The sequence below is a fragment of the Python bivittatus genome, unplaced genomic scaffold (assembly GCF_059951505.1).
Source record: "Python bivittatus isolate LINGU-HERP-01145 unplaced genomic scaffold, Pbiv_v1 ctg000690_np1212, whole genome shotgun sequence".
In the NCBI taxonomy this organism is placed as follows: domain Eukaryota; kingdom Metazoa; phylum Chordata; class Lepidosauria; order Squamata; family Pythonidae; genus Python; species Python bivittatus.
In genome coordinates, this window is record NW_028277096.1 from 11488688 (window position 1) to 11512466 (window position 23779).

At 39.2% G+C, this 23779-nt stretch overlaps 1 protein-coding gene across 2 annotated transcripts in view; it reads left to right on the forward strand.

Moving 5' to 3' along the window:
* The window catches only part of CUX1 (cut like homeobox 1), a 317286-nt gene that overhangs the window by 229784 nt on the left and 63723 nt on the right, over window positions 1-23779 (forward strand). The window contains exon 21 of one of the 2 annotated variants that reach the window (XM_007421772.4): window positions 22050-22352. The exons of the other annotated variant lie outside the window; for it this stretch is intronic. Within the exon in view, the coding sequence (XP_007421834.1) occupies window positions 22050-22352 (303 nt within the window). The remainder of the gene's footprint in view (window positions 1-22049; window positions 22353-23779) is intronic. 2 annotated transcript variants of the gene reach the window in all.

A 23779-nucleotide genomic window follows, 5' to 3' on the forward strand; every position in this document is an offset into this window, starting at 1 on the left:
GACCAGTATTCCTCAACCTCAGCAACTCTAAGATGTGTGGGCTTCAACTCCCAGAATTCCCCAGCCATGCTGAGGTTAAGAAACACTGGTCTAGACCATGACACTTCATATACTGTATGCTGGATTCTTGTTGCTAATGGCTTCTTTGTACACGCTGTTCCTCTGACGTGGAAAACTAGCAAGTTAGCAGGAAAGATAGTAGCCTACTGTTCTCCTGGTCACTCTTGTTTCTGCATGCAGGGAATTTGGGCTTCTTTCAGGGATCTGAAGAGGTACAGCTGAGATACACATTTGATTGGGCTGAAATCCTCCTTACTTTGGCATTTTGACATAGCAAATGTTCCTCAGAACAACAGATCCCCCCCCCAACACACACACACATTCCCCTGCAATAACACCTACCTTTAGAAAAAGGGTCATATTTAAAAGAAAAGAAAAGAAAAAAGGTTATATTAAGAACAAGTGGCAAAATTATTACTCCTTTTCTCTTTCCTCACTACCACTGTTCTTACATTTTCCCAACGTAAATCATTATAGATTCAACTGTTGCTTTTGTTCCATATCTGATTCTCTTCCCCTTCCCCCCAACTTCCCCCACATCTTCCTATTTGGAACTTGGATCCTAAAAATAGTGCCAATCAACTGGCAGATGTTGCGTTTGCCCTTTTGCTGAAGGGACAAGAATTAGTCTGTCAGTTGGTACCTAAATAAAGCAGTGAAAACTGCCTTTTGTACAAAAACTTTGCAATTACTATCCTCAGAGCTTGCAGGGTTTTATTTTATTTTATGTTGGGAGGCAAGGACGGGAAGGGCATATTCAGTAAGCCAATGTAGGAAGGTGGAGAGTGACCAGATGTCAACATCCAGTAGCAGATCATCACTGATTTCACTGGGATTGTAGATAAGAACATCCTGTCATGTTAACTGTTGCAAAGACCTGTTAACACAACCTGTTCATATAAATTGTGAGGTGTAGCCATCTTTACTTATTGTGCTAATTCATCTCCACAAAAGTATCATGTAAATGAAAAAGGGAGTAAAAGTTGTTAAAAATTTAGAGCACCTTCCTCATTAGGAACCAGCAGTTAGAACCAGCCTTGCTCAACGTGGTGACTTCTAAATGTGCTGGGCTAAATGTCTCAGAATTTCCAACCAACTTGCCTACCCAACACTGCAAAAGACTGAATTAAACATTTGTGGGGTTTTTTTACTTCTAGGAAAACAAGCAGCAAGTGATCCAATTTCATGGGTGAAAAAGTTTTCCTCTTTATAGGACTGTTACATCTGTCCTGCAGAAATCTCAATGACCATTAGATAACAGCAAACATGCAGAGAACTCCAGCTGTTTGCTGCCATCTAATGATTATCTGGATTTTTTTTAATTTTAATTTTTATATTTAATTTTATTATTTTATTTATTTGTTTGTTTGTTTGTTTAGCAGGTTAGATATGGTAGCCCTAATCAGCTCCATTAGAAATACTGATTGTCTCAGAAACTTAACAATGGTTTACTGTCAAAACAAGTAGTACATTATATAGGTCTTATTGTCTGTCTCTCATTATATCAAAACCCAGTGAAAGGGTTCTTTTCCCAATACACAGGTAAATGGTGAAGCTTCCTGGCTGGTCTCCATTTAGATGCTTTGAAAGAGCATCTTTCATCAATTCATAAAGGATAAAGCTATCAGGTACTATAGCCAAAATGGTTACATCTTTAAGATCTAAAGTCTGTTAACTACTCTATCTAAAAATAGATTTTTCCCCCACATTAAAATGGGAAGGTTGTCTTAAAGGTAATAAGAATCTAGTAATGTAAAGAGGTGAGGGATCCTGGATAATTTTTCTTTCCTTTTGAACCGGGGTGGGGGGGGAAGGCTTGTCTTAAATTCAGGGTTGTGTTCCTTTGGGTTAAATTCAGTCCCACAGGAACTATAACTACAATAGGAAACAGGAGTCTAGACTGGAGGGTCCTGTATCAGCCTTGTTCTGTATTCTTTACTGTTGTCGTGCCTTCCTCCGACCCCCACCCCTTCCTCTCATGCCTATAATTAGATTATAAAATTGTCAACATGGCCCTGCTTGTTTTTTAAATCTTTGTACAGTGCCTGGAAACTTTAGGTGCTATATAAATAATAAATAGCTTTAACAGTGATTTACTGGGAAGTTATCTGATGTAAACCGGCTTGCATGGCCTCCCATTGGTTTCACTGCAGTTTGCAGAATTTCTCATTATGTTTTGATAATCTGTTCTGAGAGAATTAATTTTCTGCCACCCTCTCAACCTTGATTTATTTAAAATAAAGTTTAAAACGTACACTAATTACCAGTGTTGGGGAGGGGGCCCATGGAAAGGCAGGGGGAAAGCAAAAGAAGACAGTTGTCCTTCTCTTTCTTAATGGGAGAAAGAGAGAGAGGGGGAGAATATCCATGTAGAAATTTGGGCCCTGAGCTAGGCTAGCACTGGGACTCCCCAGGGACAACTGAAAGATGTTATAATCAATTACCACATCATAACACTGATCTATGATAATTACTGAGCCTTCCTCCTGAGATGGTGCAGCAGTTGGCTGAGATGCTGTTCATTCATGGTCCACTGCCTGATTAATATGCAAATAATGGGCTGATTGCATGATGAATGTGGAAAGAGAGTTGGCTGGTAGTGTGCCTACCGAAGCAGGAAGATGATAAATTACTTTTTACCGACTGTCCTACATTTAAGTACCCTCTCTCAACAGATTTTTTTTTTTTTAAATCACAAATTTCACAATTTCAGGAAAGCAAGGATAGTGTCTCTGTGAGCATGTGTAAAATAATGTATCAGAACATCTGTTAGGCTATTGGGAAGACTGTGGAACTAACACCGTGTCTCAGAAGCCAGAAGGCAAGTACTTCATGGAATGTTACAAAGCCAGATCACTCCGTTAACTCCACTGTCCTGTGGTAAAGTGTTAGACATTCAGCTAAAATGGGTGTAACGCTAGAAGTGGGAGGAACAGAATCTGTGCTGGCTGAGCATTTGTCTTGAATGCAGCAGATTCCGGGTTCAATCCCCAACATCTCCAGTTAAATAATCCCAAATTGCAGGACTGGATAAAGGATTCTGTTTGAGAACTTGGGAGCTTTTTAAATTTTTTTTTAGGAAAAAAAAAGTACGCTGAACTACACTGTGTAGTTTTAACAGTTTTCATTCCATTTGAGAAAAGTGAATTTGCTTTAAATTTTTCTTTGAAAAAAGAAGAGAATTTGGGGGAAATTCTTAAGGGGACCTTCCGATGCCATGTTCTGTGCATTTGGTTTTGAGGTGGCCAGGGAGTGTATGAGAATGCCCTTTCGTTGTAAAATCTTCTCTCCAATGGGGAGGTAGGACATTACATTATGCTAGACTAGATAAGTTAATAGTTATAAAGAAGTCAGTAATGGGATTTTTAGCAGAATAGAGGGCTGTAGTATTCAGAAATAACTTGGTTGGTATTCATGCCCCTTAGAAGAATGTAGACAAATCTGTGTCCAGAGGAAGGTGTGAATATTATTAGGAGGTCCTGTGAAGAAAGGCTGAAGATAGAACTGGGTGGGAGATGAAGCCACACTTAACCACTTATAGGATCCTCCCCTAGAGGAGGTAGAATCTTGTTCTTTGTTCATTCTGGAGACAGGACTACATTTTATGGGCTTACATTCCTGAAAGATAGATTTGGGATGAACTTTGGAGAAACTTCCTACTGGTTTGATAATGAAACCAGTTAATTCAGAGGATGGTAGCCTACTAGAGATTTTTTTTTCCCAAGCAGAAACAAGGCAGCCATCTGGGAGGGTTCTCTAACTCTGAATCTAGATATCTTGTATCAAGCAGGGGAGGCTGGTCTATATACCTTGGATGGCTCTTTCCAACTCATGGAGTCCCACCAGTAGAAATTTTTCTCTAGTTTTTGATGCCCATTATTTTGATGGAGAGTGTGGCAAGATATGAGCATAGCTCTGCTGTGACACTTGGCTTAAGCCATGCAACTGGAAATTTTATTTATATATCTATTAATCAATCACATTTATATCCCACAATCATGAGTAGACTCTTGGCTCACAGCATATGACAGAACAATATATTACATTAAAAATCAAGAATACAAAAACTTATAGTCAGAACAGCGTCTGGACTTAGGCTCTCCTGTCCTCCCAAAATGGTCGTTAAAAAATAATACTTGACATCCCGCACACTGAGTGAAACATGTCAGAATAGATTTTAAAAAAACTTTTATTACTGTGTACAATTCTGAGGAACACATTTCCAGAAGAAAATTGACATGTTAGAATAGGAGGGTTCAGAGCCTTGAGGACATGCTGTATGAGGACAGATTGAAGGAACTTAGGATGTTCAGCCTTGAGCACTGAGGGGAACACCAGAGTCACTTTTTTGTGAGGTGGGCGGTATCTAAATTTGAAATATAAAGAAACAAACAAACAAACACTGAGGGGAAATAGGATATCCATGTTCAGGTACATAAAAGGGTCCCGTAACTGAAGGTTGTCAGGAATTATTTTCCATTGCCACCAAAACTAGGACCAGAAATAGTGGGCACAAGTTGCAGCTACCTAGATTTTGTTTAAATGTAAGGAAAAGCCTCCTTACAGTGAGATCTGTACAGTAGTGGAGCAGTCTACAAGAAGAGCTGGGCAGCTACCTCTCAAAGCTGGTTTATTTGATTTTCTTGTGCACCAGAGGGCTGGACTATGTCATCTGTAGGATCTGTTTTAACTCCACAATTCTGTAATATTATCTTTTTTTATTCTTTCATTGAGTTTGTACACTGACTTCATACTGTATTCTCAAAACAACCCAGTGAGGCAAAGTAGGCTAAGATTTGTTCTGGCTAGGCTTTGGTCAGATAGCAAGAATATTTCAAATACAGAGAGAGGAACTTTCAGAAAATAGTCAAACATCTGTGAATGGGACAGATCCTAACAGATTTAGTTGCTGCCTATCAGTTCTGCTTGAGACGTTACGCTTACCCATTGTTTTGCATTAAGTAAATCTTAACTATAACATAGCAAAAAGATGGTACAGTCCTGGGTTCTCCACACTGATAATCTCTCCCCCGCCCTTACACACACAAACACACGTACATTAACACATTTTTTCTCCATCTTCCCTCACAGTCCCTTAACTTGACTCATTTGACTTTTCAGAAAAAGGCAGCATTCCTGCCAGAGTGCTTCCCACCTTCTCACTTAGTACTTTTCCAGCTATGCTCTGGGGACACTGGAAGTCCAGTAAAGGCAGATGCCCTCTCCACAAGACTTTTTTGTCTGCCACTGACGCCTTTTCCCTGCCACACACAGCCATATTGGGTATGTTTTAGGTTCCACTCTCCAATTTTTTATGTGATAGTAATAAGCCTGGATTCCGAAGTGCATGTGCAACTTAGGATATGCCACCCACCATTTTGCAGACACAGAGGGGTTCCATGGCAGCCATGTCAAGGCTCCTTGACAGGCCATCAAGTGCACATAGGAAAACATTGGCAAACCATTGCTGTGCCACTTAGATTTCTCCCCTTACCTTTAAGATACTGTAATGGGAAGAAGGAATAACCTTGAGGGACAGAAGGAAGAGCCACTACCAAGACAGTGGCCAGATACAAGGAATCTGAGTCCGGAGCAGAACTGTAACCTGAGAAAACATCTCAAACAAGACCCCCCTAGTTCTCACAAAGATAAAGGAAGGGGGGGAAGCATATTCAGACTTGCAAGATTCTATTACAATAACTTTATAATAAAAGTAGTATTGGTCTGCATGACTTTGGTTTCCTAGTGTGGTCTACCTTGAAGGGCTGACAAATAATGGCTCAACTTGTGTTTCTGAGTCAGGGGCATCCATGGGTCATCCAAAGTCAAGATGGCCACAACTGCCCAATCACAGATGCCATTTTAATTTTTTTTTTTTTTTTTTACTTCCTTGTTTTTCACCCCTGAGTTCTGTCTGAAGCAATAGCCAGAGTTTGGAACCTTTCTGGTACCATTCTGAACAGCTGCTTGCCCTCTCCAGTCAGTCCTTCCCACCCTCCAGTGTTAATTTATACATTATTCTTGGATTTGACTAGGTTGGCATGAACCTGAAGCCTAGACCCTGGACTTAATGAGAAGTGGTCCATCAAACCCAACCGCCAGGAAAATACTGTCTGGGGTTTGCTGGAATGTCACGGCACTGCCTGTCATTTTGCTTCAGCAAGTTGTCCTTCCAAATACATGGCTCGCCTTATGGCACGCCAGCAGTAAAAATGTCACTCCTGATAATTACTTTTTGGTGAAAATGCTTGCTGACTTCGTACCTTCAAGCTATTTTTTACACAGTGGGAAGATAATAAGAAATGACTTTATCCTGACTGCTCAAATGAACACTAAATGGAATTTGGGTTATTATTACTGGAAATTGAGTGTTGTTCCCTGGAATTTAAATAGTGGATCATATCAAGTATAGGCAGTTTTTGATAAATTGCAGTAGCTCTGCTTTTTACTGCTCTAGTTAATAGGGAATGTGGCAGTTATCTATATGTTGTTTTGAGAAGAAGGAAGAGTAAGGAGGTAGATTTTGTAGACCTTTTTTCTCCCAGCATTTTGTGTTTGAAATATTTAGAAGGAGGGAATATTGTTTTAATGTTTTCTACCCTTTTCTATGCTTGCACCCTTCTGAAGTGTTAAGAATGCAATGCTCCAGATTCCCAACACATTACTGTCTCTGGGGATCTGTAAAAAATAAAGAGTGAGGAAACATTACTTTAGTGATCTTAAGAAAGCCTTTTCCACTTATATATAATCTAGAAACTTTCTCTGTTCTGTGGGTAGAGAGGGGTTAGCTGTTACTGGGGAGAAAAGCTATCTCCTACTGTCACTAAGGGGGCAGGCAAGCCACCATCTGGACTCGAAGGGTAGAATCATGCTATAGCACATTTATTTTTCAGTGCAGAATTTCTTGACATGCTCATTATTGTATGCATCTTTCTTTTATATGTATACATTTTTGCATGCCATTTTTGAACCAATAGCTGAATTTATTTTTTCCTCTGGAAAAGAAAAAAAAAAGCTCAAAAGATAATTATGTTCTAATTTCCATATAGTCAGCAAAATGTTGTTTAGATCAGTTCATTTATAAATACGGACAAAAAGTTCTCAGGCTTTTTTTTTTTTTTTTTTGGCTTGCAAAGGAAATATATTTTGCCTAAATTGTAGCATGATTCAATTGCTGTTGCCTCAAATTGCTTTTTTTTTTTAAGTCCATAACTGCATGCTAACCTCCACATTTATGACTGTCTGCAGCTTTGCTTCTTCATTCATTTGGCTTCTTCATTGGTGCACAGTGGGGAAATAACTCCAGTAAATACATAATAAAACATATCTCTACTTTTTGGTTGCAGATCCTTTCCCCAGGACAATTCAGAGCAGAACATTTGTTTCCTTAGCAACTCGTTAAAATTAAGCCTTAATAGCACCCTTCCCATTAGATGAAAGGATTTCTCCTCTCAGCCATACTCTTCCATTGCATTCAACAGTGGGCTACATCTGCTCTGTCCCCATGACATGTCTCCATGTAGCTGGACTTGTGATCATTTCACAAGCAAATCATAATATCATAAATCAAAGCATACCCTTTTCAGTAGCTCATGTAAACTACGGTTTCCAAAAGAGCCTTCATTAAAATCAGTCTTGGAGAAAATGGAATGTTTAGGAAAACAACCTCCAGAAGATAACTTAGGGAGACTGTTGAGTGCCTCAAGAGTGAATCAGATATTGCAGTGTCAAACTTTTATGTAGATGCCCCCCTAATTCTTTTTTAACTGAAAATGCCCTGAATTAAATGTGAGAGTTCTTGTCTGCTTATCATGTGCTCAACCATTGAGATACTGTAAAGACAGGAAGAAAATGACACATCCGCTAGTAATTAAAACCATTATGTTCTGAAGGAGGAACTTGATTATCAAGTTGCATCTTAAGCTTCCCATTTCTGTTAGCCGAGAATTTTGAGAACACTGAGGTTTAACTGAAAGAAAGTGAGGATCATGCAGTCCATTTATTCATGGTAGCATTTCTGTGTTGCTTGAAAGACCCTTGCGGCTTTCTTATGCAGATGGCTCCCCACATGTAGTCAAATTTTTTTAAATGAAACAATCATGGGTCATACTTGTATGAGCAATTTCTTTTCGTGCAGACTCATCCAGAGAACTATTTGTTTTACGCATTTTAGGACATTACTCAGCTAACGTGTGATACATACATCCTCATTACTTCTAAACTTAAAGCTGCTGGTACCCATCATAGATATAGATATATGTCATTGGCAAAAAAAAATCTGCCTCTTTGTTGCTTAGCTGTAGCAACAGATCTTTGTACTGCAACTTTCCTGCTGTTATCATTTTCCAGCCTCTACCCTTTGGTTTCCATCCACTGCTCTTTTCTAATCATTACATCTGGCCTCTTTGTCTTGTCAAGTGAACTGAGTGATGGGTGTTGGGCAAATGTACCCTGAAAAGCCTCTGTTATGGCTGGACTGCACTCCTGAGCCTGTTCAACACTGTTGTGGTGAGGCATATATTTGTTCCAGGAATGTAGAATATTCAGTTTCATTTTTCAGACTTGATTTTTTTTGGTAATGTTTTTCTGTAAAGCATGGCAATTGTCTGTGTATATTTCTACTTTTATCTTACGAATTATTTTACCATTCTCTGTAAAGGTGTTCTGGAGGAAAGATTACTGGGTGTTTAAAATATCTTCATTTTTTTCCTTAATATTAATGGAGTCTTTAATAGAGGGGCGTCATGGCAAATATAGAAGTAGAATTAATCCCAAAGAACTTCAAAGCTGATAGCACAAAACCTAAAACACCCATTAGGATCTCTGTAATTTCCATGAGATTGGGGAATGAGGCAGATGTTGAGGTGATTCAAAAATAAATTGTAGATGGGAAGTCTAAGAATCCCCCAGAATTGTGTTAACAAAATATGAAGTCCCCTTTGAAAGTGAAATAAAGATATAGTAAAACAGCTGTATGTTAAGTAAGGTAGGTATGTGGGATATTACCTGTATACTTAATGTTACCTGTATGTTACCTGTATACCTAATAACCTATTATTAGAAATACAATTTAAATGAAGAAGGTAAATTATCTAAAGAAGCCCTCTTCATTGAGCAATTATTGATTGCTTTAAAACCAAAGATTAGACATGGCCCCCAGGTGGATTTAGATCACAGAATACTTTAAAAATGTCGTCAGGATGAGACAATGTCCAGCATCCACTCTGTTAGAGAATTTTAATTTAGCATTCAAGTACTCATGAACAAAGGGAAGATCAACCCATAGAGCTACCATACCTTGCAGAGGATGGGCAGTTTGGGAAGTGCTTCAAAGGACAACAAATGAATTGGCTTGGAGGAAGGAAAGAGAAACATCTATAGACTCAAAGGAGAGGAGGGTTTTGCTTTCCTTGGGAACTAGGATACCCCTGAACCAAGGATGGCAGAATGGAGATGTTAGAAAACCCCATCTCTTGGGGCTGCAATGCTGGGAGATGGAGTGCTGGGAAGCAGTAAAGACAGAATTCACGTAGTCATTCAAATGAACCAGTCAGGTCTTCAATGTTCAGGTTTTTAATTTTTTTTCTCTCCTCTGCTTTGTTTGATTTATAGTTCATCATTTCATGTACTGCCTTTTTTGTAGCAGCCTTTAACCTGAACAAATAAGTATTGATCATTTTACTAGGCAATCTTACTTATGACCCTGAGAGGGCAAATTGGACTGATTCAGGTCATCTGATACAGAGCACCTGATTTGTTTTCGTTATGTAATTAAACCATAGCAGAACACGGAAAAGCAAGAGATCTGTACAATAAATACTTAGAATTGCTTGGACAATGGTTGCATATCTCTTGTAGCATTCATGGATGGCAAATTACAGAAAATAGGTAGCAAAGAGGTTCATTTAATTTGGGGGGTGGAGAGAATATGGCAAGAATGGGGGCATGCAGTGGCAGCAGATCATTTCTTAACTTGTTAAAAATACCACTCTGGCTTTTTAAAAATATCGGACCTGTACCAGGAGAAGACAAGGGATTCTGCAAATCCAGGTCTACTATAGATAGCATTTTGCAAGGAAAGAAAATATTTCTTAGCATTTTCCAAAGATAATAATAGAGAAGGTTCCCCTCTCATCTGAGTAAGCCTTTAGCTACCCTGCTCCATAAAAGGGGTGAACCAGTTCACCCAAACATCATGTTAAACATTGCAGCTCCATTTGGGCAGGAAGATGCTTTTGGCTCGATCTTACTTCTTATCTGCTATTTACATATTTCCAGTGAAGCGCCCACCTAGTTCTTTCTAGGCAAGAATTCTGGGTAAAAAGAACTCACATGTGTTGAACTGCAGCCTGCCTTCCACAGTGACTACTGTGGGTAGTCAAAAACCAAATTTTCCAAGGTGTTATCAAGACATTTTCCAGCCAGACCTACAGTACTTCAAATTTAACACATTTGCACTCTAGTGAACCATCACTTTTTTAGATCCTTCCTTTGTTTTTAGAAACTGAATTATAATGAATAGAGGTTTCCAAATATAAAAGACTACTGTACATCCTCTGTGAACACCTGGATGTACCAAAAGCCATAAGAAAAATTGCCAATCAAGTTTGAGATTTAATGCAACATTTTTATTATCATTTTTTTGTGTGTGAAATGAGCACGGAGTGTATTAACATTTGCATGCCTGGCTAGGCCTGACCTTTGGCATCACATTGGCTGAGCATTACGAGCTCCGTCACCTCCTTTCTTTGATGTCATTCCAGCATCGTTTAGAGGTACTTTTGTATTCCAGTAGGCTTTGCACTTGCCTAGGGCTGGATTATGCCACCCTGCCGTTCTGTGGGTGCTTTTTCTCTGCTTGCTCCTGCCTGCTTTCAGCTTCTAGTCCCCCCTCCCCCGGCTTCTTTGCAACTCACAATCCCTCTCTTCCCCCAGAAGATTGATTCCATCAGTCTTTTTCCAAATAATATGTTTACATTCTTTAAGAGGGGAAAAAGTGTTTTTATGTAGACATTCCATCCTGATGCAGGGACTTTACGAAATAAAGCCAAGTAATGTAAAAATAAATAAATAAATCAGCAATAGGCAGATTGTTGTGTTGCCTGTGGATTTTACAAACCCAGGCTGAAAAGTGGCAATTATGGTGGATGCTTTCTTTGTAATCTGACTTATTTTTCTCTCCTCTGTGTCCCAGTCCTCCTCCTCGTGTTTCTGTAGCACCACTAGCAGTATTGTTTGCTCAATGGGGTTTGTACAGTAACGGCAAGAGTATGGAAGATTCGTAGCAGCTGTGCTTTGTGTTTGTGTGTTTGTTTTACAAAATAACCGTGCATAGAGGATGAAATTGTGGGGGACATTTGAACCAGAAGCATGCAGCTTTATTTATCAGGCAGCCATCATTTTGACCTTGCAGTGGGTTAAAGGACGAGGATCTGAGGAAAAAATCTGTTTATCATGTATGGAATTCATGCCATCCCTGACAGTGTACAGTGAACAAGATGGATGATCTGCCAAGTTGGTCCTTCGCATGGGTGCATCAAGGCAAATTTACAGTACCACTGGTTCACTGCTTCCAATACAGAAATAACATTTGTTGGGCTTTGGATGCAGCTGCACAGCGAACTGAAGCTAAGCAGAGAAAAGAAATTAGATCTGTGGCATTCTTATTGCCCTGCAGATTACATATGGACTTCAATGGCTTAGAGGAAAAAGAAGGATATCTCCTTTGCATCTTTCATAGGCTATTTAAAGAAGAAAAAAAATGCAATTACTTGAGTTAAGAATAATCTTATGGGAATGTCAAGACACCTTTTCTAAATATAATTTGCTATTTTTAAATAGCAATGCAAATCTTTTAGTAGCTTTATTACCATACTTCTCAGTCTTTTTTACCTACCACATTCTTAATCCCAGGATTTGCCGAGAACTTTGCCCTCTTAGAAATAAAATAAAGAAGTTGGGCCATGGTATGTATGCTGGAGAAAATAGTTAAAGAGAAGAAGTAACCATCCCCCTACACTCAACTGCCCTTTCTTATAATACTAGCAGTTGCAGAACATGATGCTGATTAGAAAGAGGTCCCCTGGAGATGCAAGAAAATCCTTCACTCAACATATAGTCTAAATCAATCCTCCTCTTGTTGGCGTTCTCCAAATGTGTGCAATTACAGTTGTGCAATCTTAGAATTCTACTGACGGAACATGCAAGCAAGATGTGCTGCTTGTAGTTGGAGACTGGAATGCCAAACTTGGAAATAGTAAAGAGGAAAACGTAGATTGATTATATGGCCTAGGAAACAGAAATGAAGCAGAATACTTAGCAGTTTCTGACAAGCAAGTGTTTTCTTCATTGCTAACACATTATTCAAACAACCTAAACAAAACCTACATATATATGAACATCAGATGGAACCAGATGGAACACACAGAAATCAAATTTGACTATATTATTGGTACAAGAAGGTGGAAGAGCTCGCAGATGTGGCCAGTGACTGTGAAACATATATGAAGTATACATGTGCAAGTTCGAAGAAAAGCTAAAGTAGAAGAACTCTGCTAATTTCCACAATATGGTCTTGAGTGTAGCCTCAAAATGTACTGCAGGAGAACATCAGGAATAGCTTTGAAAACCTCGTTGATGGGAAATCAGAGGAACTGTAGAATGAAATGAAAGATGTTGTTAAGGATAAATGTGAAGGGAGACTGCCAACAAAGAAACAAAACTAACTGGATGTCAAACAAACAGTAGAAATTACCAGGAAGAGAAGTGAAAGAGAAAGATCTCAGGAAGGAACTGAACAAAGTGTTTCAGAGAGCTTTTAGAAGAGACAAGGAGTATTACAATGACATCCATAACAACATTGAGGATGGAAACAGACACAGGAAAAAAAAGGACAGTGTTCCAAAGGATCTTAGAAGGAGGTTTTAACCTCGAATTGCTATGCTAAAGGATGCCAGTGGACAGATAGTAACTGATTCAGAGAAGATCAAATGAAGGTGGAAGAAGTGTACTGAAATTCTGTACAGTAGGGATGTCACCATCCAAGAACCCTTAAGAAGATATTCCCTGTTTACAAGAACCTCTGATACTGGAAGATGAAGTTAGGTCAGCACGCTGGTCAGTACCAAGTGTTAAGGCTACAAAAATCAAAGGAGTGTGGCAAGCAACAGAAGAATCAGTAAGGGTTCTAACTAAATTATCTGCAAATCTGGGAAACAACACAGCAAATCTGGAGAACAACATAGTGACCAATAGATTGGAAGAGGTCAGCCTTCGTGCCAGTAGAAAAGAAAGGAAACTTAAGAGATTATTGTACAATATTCTTATTTTCACATTCAGCAAATTAATGCTTAGGATCATCCAACAAGGTTATAGCCCTACATGGAAAGGGAAATGTTTGATGTTCAAGCTGGTTTTAGAAAAGGCTGATGAATGCTGAATAATTGGGAAAGCCAAAGAATACCAAAAGAAGTAAATATGTGTCATCAATTATAGAAAGGCCTTCAGTTTCCTTGACCATATCAAGCTGTTGAATGTCCTTAGGAAAATGGAAATCCCAGAACATCTTATTATCCTTATCTGAAACCTGTATACTGGACATGAAGCTCCAGTCTAGACACAATAAGGTGAAACAGGCTGGCTTGAAGTCAGCAAAGGAGAGACGCAATGCTGGATACTCTCTCCTTATTTAATTACCCTATATGCTGAATATATATTGAGGAAATCTGGATTGGAAGAAGACAAGCATGGTTTTAAAACTGGAGGAAGAAATATCATAATCTATGTAATGCTGAATACACTATTCTGATAATTGAAAATGCAAATGATCTGCATGTTTCAATTTCTAGTAATGAAAGTTAAGGAGCACAGTCAGCAAATAGGAGTAAGATTAAATATGAAGAAGACCAAGCTAATGACAACAGGTACTGCAATCAACTGAGGGAATCTGGACTTTGAAGAAGCAGGACAGAAAGAGTATTAATAATTCTGAACTTTGGTATTGAAGAAAACTCTTGAGAATAGTATGAATACAACCCACACAAACACACACACAATGGAACATAGAACAAATCAGTCCAGAGTTGTTACTCAAGACACAAATAACCAGGCTCAAATGATCGTATTGTGGACATTTTGCAAAGACTCAGCTCCTTTGAGAAGTCCATAATGCTGGAAATAGTGGAAGGAAAGAGAAAAAGAGTATGCACCTAGCAAGCAAGGTGGGTGGACTCAAATACAACAACAATGAATGCACCATTGAGAGACCTAAAAGGCCAGGTTGAGGGCAGTTTATTCTGGATTAAATTTGTGTATGCAGTTGTTAGGAGTTAAGACCAACGTGATGGCACATCCTTATCTTCATTGTTATCATCATCATATTAGAATTCTAGGACCTATAGTGCAAAACGCATCTGAAAGTGCTCTCTAAGCTTTGTTTGTGGATGTTTCATTACCCAACTAGGTAACATCATCAGTGTGAGTGAGGGTTTGCTGCCTGTTTATATATAGTAGCTTGCCCTGCCAGTTTTGGGGGAGCTGTGGTTTCCTCCTTGGTGGTTCCTTGATTAGGGTATTGTTTTCTGCCTGACTGTTTGCCTGGTGTTGATCTCTGCTTATCTGAGTGTTGGCTGCTGGAGGGATGTGTTCTAGTCTTTGTATTTCCTTCTTGGGTTTTTTGTTGTCTCTCTTGAATGGTGTGTAAATGTGGTTTATCTCTCTGTCTTTTGATGGCTGATTTGTCTGAATGTCAAGGTTCCAGGAATTCCCTAACATTTTTGGATTTGGCTTGGTCACAGTTGAAACTGTAGTTGAGCCTGTCCATGTGTTGTGAGATTAAGGAGATTTCATCATGTCTTCTGACTGCTAGTTGGTGTTCATAGATGTGCTCTGCATCTGAAAGGGCCCAGCTTAGGGAAGGCTGAGTCAAATAATGGATTTGCTGTCACAAGTGTTTATCATGGATTCAGTCCAAAGAAGAAGCACAACAGTGAGGAGAAGAGCTATGGTTATTGCAATGATTGTTGAGTGCCTTCTCTACAAGAAAGAGGGATCCTGAACAATGGGAAAGCAAATATTTGTATAGAAGTTGAAGGCAATATGATGGGAAATCCTAGGGATCTGATTGGCTGGCTAGTTTGGGGAAGCTAGCAGGTCCTTATCAATGTACCTGGGGTTAGTTCTATTGTTAGGTAAAATGGGCTTTTCAGGAGGGCAGCAGAGCTGAGGAAGTCCATGTTAAAGGAGATGGAATGTTGAGCTCATCAGCTGATAGAGGATGGAAGGTTGGGATTCTCTGTGTTGCAATTCCCTTATTAGGGCTGTCTTTGGGCTATACTGTGAGCTGGTGAGGAGGCTTCTATTCTTTGGTTTAGATGGGATTGCAGGGGCTTTGTCTGGGGGCAGGGAGGGTCAATTTGGGTCTGAGAAGATTAGGCAAAGAGATGAACTGGGTTTGACCCTGGTCATGTCCAAAGGGCAGGGAGGAAAAGGGTACAACCTCCATTTTCTTAGTTAGGTTTGTTTTCTCCACTACAGTTGATGATGAAAACAAGCAAAAATGGTTTTAAAGTAGGATGATTGGGTAGTGTAGATACATGGACAATTAAATCTTGAGGGCAAATAATCACAAGTTCTTTCTCAGTAACTGTTCCTAGGGAATCAGTGGCAAGAAAAAGCTGTTGCCCTCATGTCCAGTTCTTGGTTCCTCAAAGCATTTGCTTGGTTATGGTGGAAGGAAGACGTTGGACGCTGCGACAGCTTGGTCTTTGGACTAATCTACCAGGGCTCTTCCTATGGAATAGTGACTAAAGAGGTTGTGCTCAGATTTGTGTTTTTTAAACTGTATTCCTGAGTCCTAAGTTGGAATGTCTGTAAGGGTTAAGAAGCTGTCCTGAAAAATGCCTTGCCTGACACTCTTTGTACCATGCCTGAACAGGATGTTCACTATGGTCTTTTGGGTTCAAAAGCAGCTTTGTAAGTATTCCTCACCAGATATTCTTAGGTAGAAGGATTTCTGAAGGCTGAAAACCCAGTTAGGGTGCTGGGCTTCATAGAGGTCAGCCTGGTAATAGAGTCAAGAATAACTAACAGCATCTCATACCTTTTGGTTTTGACAAAATATACGCTGCATCTATAAAATATTCAGCACGTCATATTAGTTATATATATTCCATTCTTTAAAATCAGTTCATGCATGACTTCCCTATGAAGGGATACATGAATTTGGTGGGGGGTAATATAGGTTTCTTCCCCTTAAGGAGCAGGTTTCCTCCTCTTAAGGTTGATTTAGTTTGTCGTTGTCTGTATTGCATTGGTTGTTGTTTTTTCCCCCCTCTGGAAGTACTGTTATGAAAACTTGGCAGTAACAGCAGCATAGTAGACTATCAATTTTAACACAGGACAGGTTTTTGATGAAATAAAAAGTCTTCATCAGGTTTCTCAAAGCAAGAGCAGATCTGGTGTGGTGGGCTGCTCAGTTTTGATCTGGCCTCATCACCTGCAATTACCTGGAATGTCTAGTGTTTTTTCAGAGAGAGTACTGCATTTTGGTTGGAGTGCTAGGGGTCCACCCTGTGAAAAAAATTGCAAGGTTGTCAGGACAAAATGACGGGTGTTCCCAGGATAAAAATTAAACTTGATTCAATTTAAATTAAATGTAGATACAATTATATTAAATTGATTAAATGCAATTATCTTCTGTATATTTAATAAGAATGTGCAGACTTTCTGTGCTTGGCCCAATCAATGCACAGAACAGTCAAGTTATGCATTCCATGCACCCAGACCAAAACATTGTTTCGATCCATACCTTGTATGTTTGATCTAAGCATGACCCAGAGCATGCATGTTCCAAGCACAGGCATTTCAGAATGGGAGGCAACAAAGAAAAGGGAAAGCTGGCAGTGATACGAGGTATACGGTAGCAGGGAGGAGAAGAAAATATAAGGTGTTGGGGAATTTGGGGGGAGAGAGGCAAATGTTGGCCAGTTTGGTTATGCCATGTTTGAATTTAGGGGTAGAGGGGAAAGGAAGGGAAGACACTGGGCAAAAATTTGTCTTGGCTGAAACCTAGAACAACCCGGAGCTTCTAGGTTTCAGTTTGACTAGCTATGACCTGCCCAGAACCAGTTTGGCCAAACCCTTGTAGAACAATGTATTTTTTTCTATGTGCAAAACAAAACACGTTTTATGGACATTTCTAATTTTTAATCATTCAGTCACTTTAAAAATTAATTTGGAGACAGTTTTTGGAGGGGTTTTACCAAGGGTGTAAGTTAAATTCTCTAGGCTCCAAAACAAAGCTTCAGATGGGCCTCCATCCCAACATTAGTTAAAGTGTGTGGCTATATTTGAGAGAGTAGACCTGTTCTGGTTCCTAGGAGTGCACATTCAAGCTGCCTTTGAGGAAGAAGAATAGAAATGGAGAGGGAAGTTGCTTAAGTACTAGTCCTACCAGATTTGGGGTGCAGGAATCAGACAATTACTATATGGTAGCAAAGAGTTGGAATTTTCTGTATTTCTTTGCTGCCTCTAATGGTCATCCTATTCTGCCATGCCCACCCACACTTTTGCCTATTGTTCCATTTGCTACCCATTGTGCCATTCTAGGGCAGATAGCTAGATTCCTCTACAGGTACATGTCAGCCCACAACCAGACCTCAACCAGGTTTGTTTGGTTAAAAAAAAGATTGAAGATCCAGATGAGAGCCCAAGTTAGCTGCTGCCTCTGCCTTATTTATGCCACTGAACTCTAGGGCCATAGCCAACATTTTTGAAAGCCACATCTCTCTTGAGGATTTATCCATTTCTGCTCAGGATATATCCCAGCCTTCCATGGACTGTAGCTGCCATGTGTTGGATCACAAACCTCAGAACCAGTCAGGTGCCCCCAATACATTTGGGGGGTGCCAAATTGGGGGAAAGTGCTGTTGATTGCCTGCTGTATTAAAATTATTGCTGTACCTACCAAGAATGGGGAGGGGGGAGCCATCTGTCTCTCATAGTCACTATTTCTAGACAATTTTAAAAATAATGTAAGGTTCAGACATATTCCTCATTGGAAAAGTAACATATGGGCAAGCTTTCTAAGGGCCAGCTCATGCAACACATTTTAAAGGCATTCGTTTCACAAGTTCATCCTGTGATTGAAGTTGCATGGAACTCAACAACTAGAGTGAAATTCACAAGTCAGTTGCCACATGTGGAGGCTCCAGAATATATGTATGTGTGCATACATGGTTTTATTTTGGGGTTTCATATCTACAGATCTCAAAAATAGAACATGAAAATTGCAGTTTTGATTTTTAATTCCAGCAGTTAGCACAAAGCCAGCTTGTCAGTATTTAGTTGCCAATACTTTGCTTGGCATGTGTATCAATTTCCTGAAGTTTACATCTGGAGTTTCTGCTCCATTCACATTTCTTTTCCCCAAAGTAAATATTATTCCACATGTTGGGTGAAGAAGGGGGGAAAAAAACAGCAAAGTAACTCTTTGTGTCCTTTGGCAGCATTATGAGAAGTTCTTATTTAAGCAAATACTTGACTGAGGATGAGCAGAGGTTTAGTCATTTATTTTGGTATATTATATTTTGTTACCTGCCCATATCCCACCAGATGCTGCTGAGAATAGACAAGATAGAGCAACATCTCTGCTATTGGAGCTCACTCAGTCCAATACAGAAGGCTAACAAGCCAAAGCAAATATGAACTGCACAAAGAAATCCAAAGCCCTTCCCCACACTCCACTTCCATCAGGTTTACTTGCAATCTGCAGCTCAGAGGAATCAAATGCCACTCACAAATTATAGCAGTGTTGTTCTCAGCCCCGGTAGCGTGCCAGGAAATCAAGCCAATGCATGGAAAAGAAGTGGATGAACACTCTGTTCTTTTTGTTCAGTAAAGACACAGCCAGTATTAGACTAGAAACATTTGTGCCCCATTCCTGTCAACCTTTAGATCTCTGGGCAGGGGTCCTTAACCAGAATCTCTTGAGAAGTTTGAGGCCAGTGTCTATGATGGCTGGGGCACTGATGGGGATTATAGTCCGAGACATTTAGTATGATCCATTTAGTGGAAGACTGCTTCAGGGAGAGGCGTGTATTAATCTTCATTATTACTTCTTGAGATAGCCAGACTCAATTTGTACTGAAATGCAAAATTGAATAGTAATAATAACAATACAATATTATGCATGCAATATTTTTCTTGTGATTGATTATGTGCCATCAAGTCGTTTTTGACTCCGTTTTTGACTCCTAGCGACCACATAGATAGATTTTCTCCATGACAATCTATCCCTAACCTATTTCTTCAAGTTTCCCAATGGTGTACTCATCACCACTATAACTGAGTCTATCCACTTTGCTGCTGGTCATCGTCTTCTTCTCCCTCCTTCCACCTTTCCCAGCATTATAGCCTTTTCCAGAGAGTTCGGTCTTTGCATAATGTGTCCAAAGTAGGATAACTGACCTGGTCATTTGTGCCTCAAATGAGAACTCTGGGTTGATTTGGTTGATGATCCATTGATTTGTTTTCTTGGCTATCCATGGTATTCTCAGGAGTCTTCTCCAACACCAAAGTTCAAAAGTGTCAATATTCTTCCTATCTTGCTTCTTCAAAGTCCAACTTTCACTTCCATAGAGCGTCACAGGGAATACCATGGCTTGTATGATTCTGACCTTTGTAGGTATAGACACATCACAGCATTTGAATATACAATATCATATCTTTATTATCAGCACAGTTTAAGATGAGCTGAAAATTTGCCATGATAGTTCTTTTCAAAAAACAGACAGCCAGTTTGTCCTGAGAGCTCTGTGTACTTTAAAAAAAAAAACCCATATAAATATATTTTATTAGTAAACAAAAAAGGGGAAAAGCACTCTCAGATTACTTAATGAGAAATTATTTTCCTGATTACTTTCCTATCTCCTACACCATTTTTCTTGCTAATCTGTCAGAAATTAATATCTTGACACATTTTTGTATATTGACCAAAGATTATTGATTGATTAAGCAATATATTGTTTCATTTTAAGCTTGTCTACAAACTAGATAAAAAACCGCCTGCCATATAGCAGTTAAAATATGTGGAGTCTGCTCACAGTAAGTGGGAGCAATTCTTTGTCTTGACAGAAAACCAAAGAATTCTAGGGCTTAAGTCAAAGGCTTTGTTAGTTTGTTTTGTATACAGCCTAAAATGTTTTAGTTTGTAATTAAGACTACTATTAATTCACTGGTTGATTCATTAAAATTAACAGGTAATTTTGGATTGTTTTTATTAAGAGACTGAAGGTTGTCAGTGAAATATTATCTCAGTGCTTCTTGCATAGTACGTAGGCCATGTTCTTGTGCATTATTTTATGTTTGTCTCCTTCCCCTTCTGCACATTACTACTGATGTAAGAAGGACCAAGAAATGTTTGATACAGGAACACCAGAACATGAGTTATATTCTGATAAATATTATCAGGAGCAGGGGAGAACGAGATAAACATTTTTGCAATGTAGAATTTCTTGCTTTATCCCAGAACAGAAAAATTCACTTCTGTTACAGATACTTTATGATTTGTAAAAAGACACTAAATACTCCTTTTTTTTTCCACATTCAATGGGCTTGCTGAAAAATGGTGTTTTCCAGAAAATAACAATCTTAGGGCACCTTAACCAATTAAAGAATAGTTTAATTTATTCAATTTTATTAATTATTGTATCTGCTGCAAAACACTAACCAAATTTCCCTTTTGGAATTTAAAAAAGAAATTATTTCTGTGGTTGAGATGACTTTATATCTCAATAAATGAATCAATGAATGGACCAGACCTTTTTAATCATCATGTTATTACCTGAAACTTATTAATGTTTACAAAGACACTTAGGAAGTAGAGAAGTAACAAATATTTTTTTCTAAAACGTTGGTAATTTAAGTTTAAAAAAAGTTTAGAACAGCAAATCTAAATCTATCTGCTTACTGCAATTCTTAATTGATCCAACAATCACGGTTCCCCAGAAATGTACAAACCTGTTATAAAAATATAAACCAATATAGTCTACATATCAAAAACCATCATTGCCATATACAGCAACTAAAATCAACAAAATAATATTCTGGGAGATTATGAAATGTTCACCCAGTGCAGTGCAGATGAACCATTCAGTAAATAGGGCACTGCTACTAAAAAGCCCTTTTTTCTAGTTGCTGTCTGCTTTGCTTCATTTGGTGGGGGCAGCCGGGTAAGGATCTCATCTGCATTTCATCTTCATCTGTGAAGATGAAATGCAGCATGGATTTAATTTTTTTCTTTTTTCCTTTATCTTTCTTTTTGGAATTATACATTTAAATATTTTAAATATATTAAAGCAAAGTTATTGAATTAGAAAAACAGAATGTTCCTCTTCAGTCCTGGTATGTAAATAATATGAAATCCTTGGGCTTCAAAAATGTTTCTTTGCATCACACTACTGATATACTCTGTGAGGTCTATTGTATACAGCATAACAATCCTGAAACATTTTCCACGGAAAAATTATTGGTAAGGGCCCATAGATTTTGCATGCAAAACATTCTAGATCCAGTCTGTATTGGAGCCTTCAAGAGTTGATGCCAGATACATATAGGCAGCCCTTGGCTAGACATGGTGGTTTTAACTCTGAAAAGTTGTATATTTTTACATGAATTGCTGCATGTGTCCCTTTAAAGCATTGGCTTTTGGTTTTGTTGTTATTATTACTGTTACTTCTTGCATTCACACACCTCAAAGAGCAGATACTGCATCTTACAATAAATTATAGCGTGCGAGGAAAGGGCTGTACGAGAGAAAACATTGGGGAAACAAACTTCCGATACAGGGGAAGAGGTTAAGAGTACATTTCAAGCATCAGCAATTGTTTGGTTTTATGTAAATAACAAGGGGTCTGGGAGCAAGACCTGGATGAGGGACTATTTTGTTAAAAGTAAGTTTCTCCCTTCTCTTTCCCTCTGCTGATTTTCAGAAAGCACCCCAAAGACCTCTGCCAGTTGCAGTCCTGCTCCTGATTCCCCAATGAGTTCCAGCGACTCTGTGAAAAGCTTGACAGAACTAGTCCAGCAGCCCTGTCCGGCCATTGAAACCAGTAAGGAAGGCAAGCTGCAGGAGTCGAGCGAGGCATCTACTTCAGATTCCCACTGCACAACCCCATTGCCTCTCTCTGGCCATTCATCCCTCAGCATTCAGGAATTGGTCGCCATGTCGCCAGAACTGGATACCTACGGCATCACCAAGCGGGTTAAGGAGGTGCTCACAGACAACAACCTAGGTAACCTCTCTCTCTCTCTCTCTCTCTCTTCTATTTCTGATTGTTATAGAAAAAGGGTTTTAAATGTTGTTTTTTCCACTTGCATTGCTAACAGGAATATGTTTAAAGCCAGGTCAGATAGCTAATTCTGAACAAAGTCACAATGGCAATTATTTAGCGAATCAGAGGATACTTTGCATATAGATAATTAATAGGGTTTGTGCAAAATTTGTTCAGTGACCCAGGTCTTTGTACAGTGCACCCAATCTTCGCATTCCGCATATGATGAGTGACTTTCTTGCAGTAGGTACTAATTCCAAGTGCTCATCATTTAGAAACTTTGTTGCAGCTGCTTTTTCAAGGAATCACACGACTTGACTAAGAATTAAGTTTTATCACAAGTTTATTTAATGGTCAGGTACATAAATGGATGGATGGATGATGGGGATAGATGCAGCAGGGCCACAGCAAGCTTGCAGAGGTGGTTTTTTGTTTTTGTTTTGTTTTGCGCCTTCAAGACAGTTTTTGGCTCCTGGCAACTGCCTGAACTAGTCCCTGCAGTTTTCTTGGTAAGGTTTTTCAGAAATGGTTTGCCATTGCCTTCTTCTTAGGGCTGAGAAAGAGTGACTGAACCAAGGTCCCCCAGTTGGCTTCGAGCCTAAGGTGAGATTAGAACTCACAGTCTCCCAGTTTCTAGCCTGGTGCCTTCACCACTACACCAGACTGGCTCAGGGGGTGGCTAGATAAATGATAGACAGACAATCAAAAGATTCAAATCCACCTGTCATTTTCCCACATTTCCCTCTAGCCAACCTCACACTAGCTAGATTTATTTTTCTCATTCTTCACCCGTTCACTTCCCCAGAAATTGTTGAACCTCTGCATTCCCTGCATTCCATCCCAAAAGAAGAAGACAAAGCACTGGCCTCAGCCTGAGAGAACTGCCCTCCCAAATGCCAAGATTATTGCAAAGGAAATTTTAAAAAATCAATTATTCAGGGTTGCACACTCTCTCTTTCCTCTCTTTTAATTGCGATGGATTAGAGAAGCCAAAAATGGGTCAAACCCCAGCCTCAGGTGGATTGTTCCTGCATTACTATCACCCACTTTGGAGTTTTGTCTTCTAAAAAGACAGGTAGAAAAAAAGATGTGCACATCCCATGCAACAAACCTTTAGTGACTGATATCAGCTTCCAGTTGATTAAGAGTTATTTCTAGGTTTGAAAAAATGGAAGAACGTTGTTTGAGAATATTCCATTGGCCATGTAAGTTGAGAGAGAGAGAGAGAGAGAGAGAAAGATCCCAAATCAACCTGGGAACAGTCATTTCTCAATAACAATTTATGCAGGTTTTAATAATGTAAAATTGTGAAATGTCCAAGAGTATAATAGTGTGTGAAAGCTGGGAGCTTTCTGGAGATGTAGATCAAAGCAGCTTGTTTTACCCAG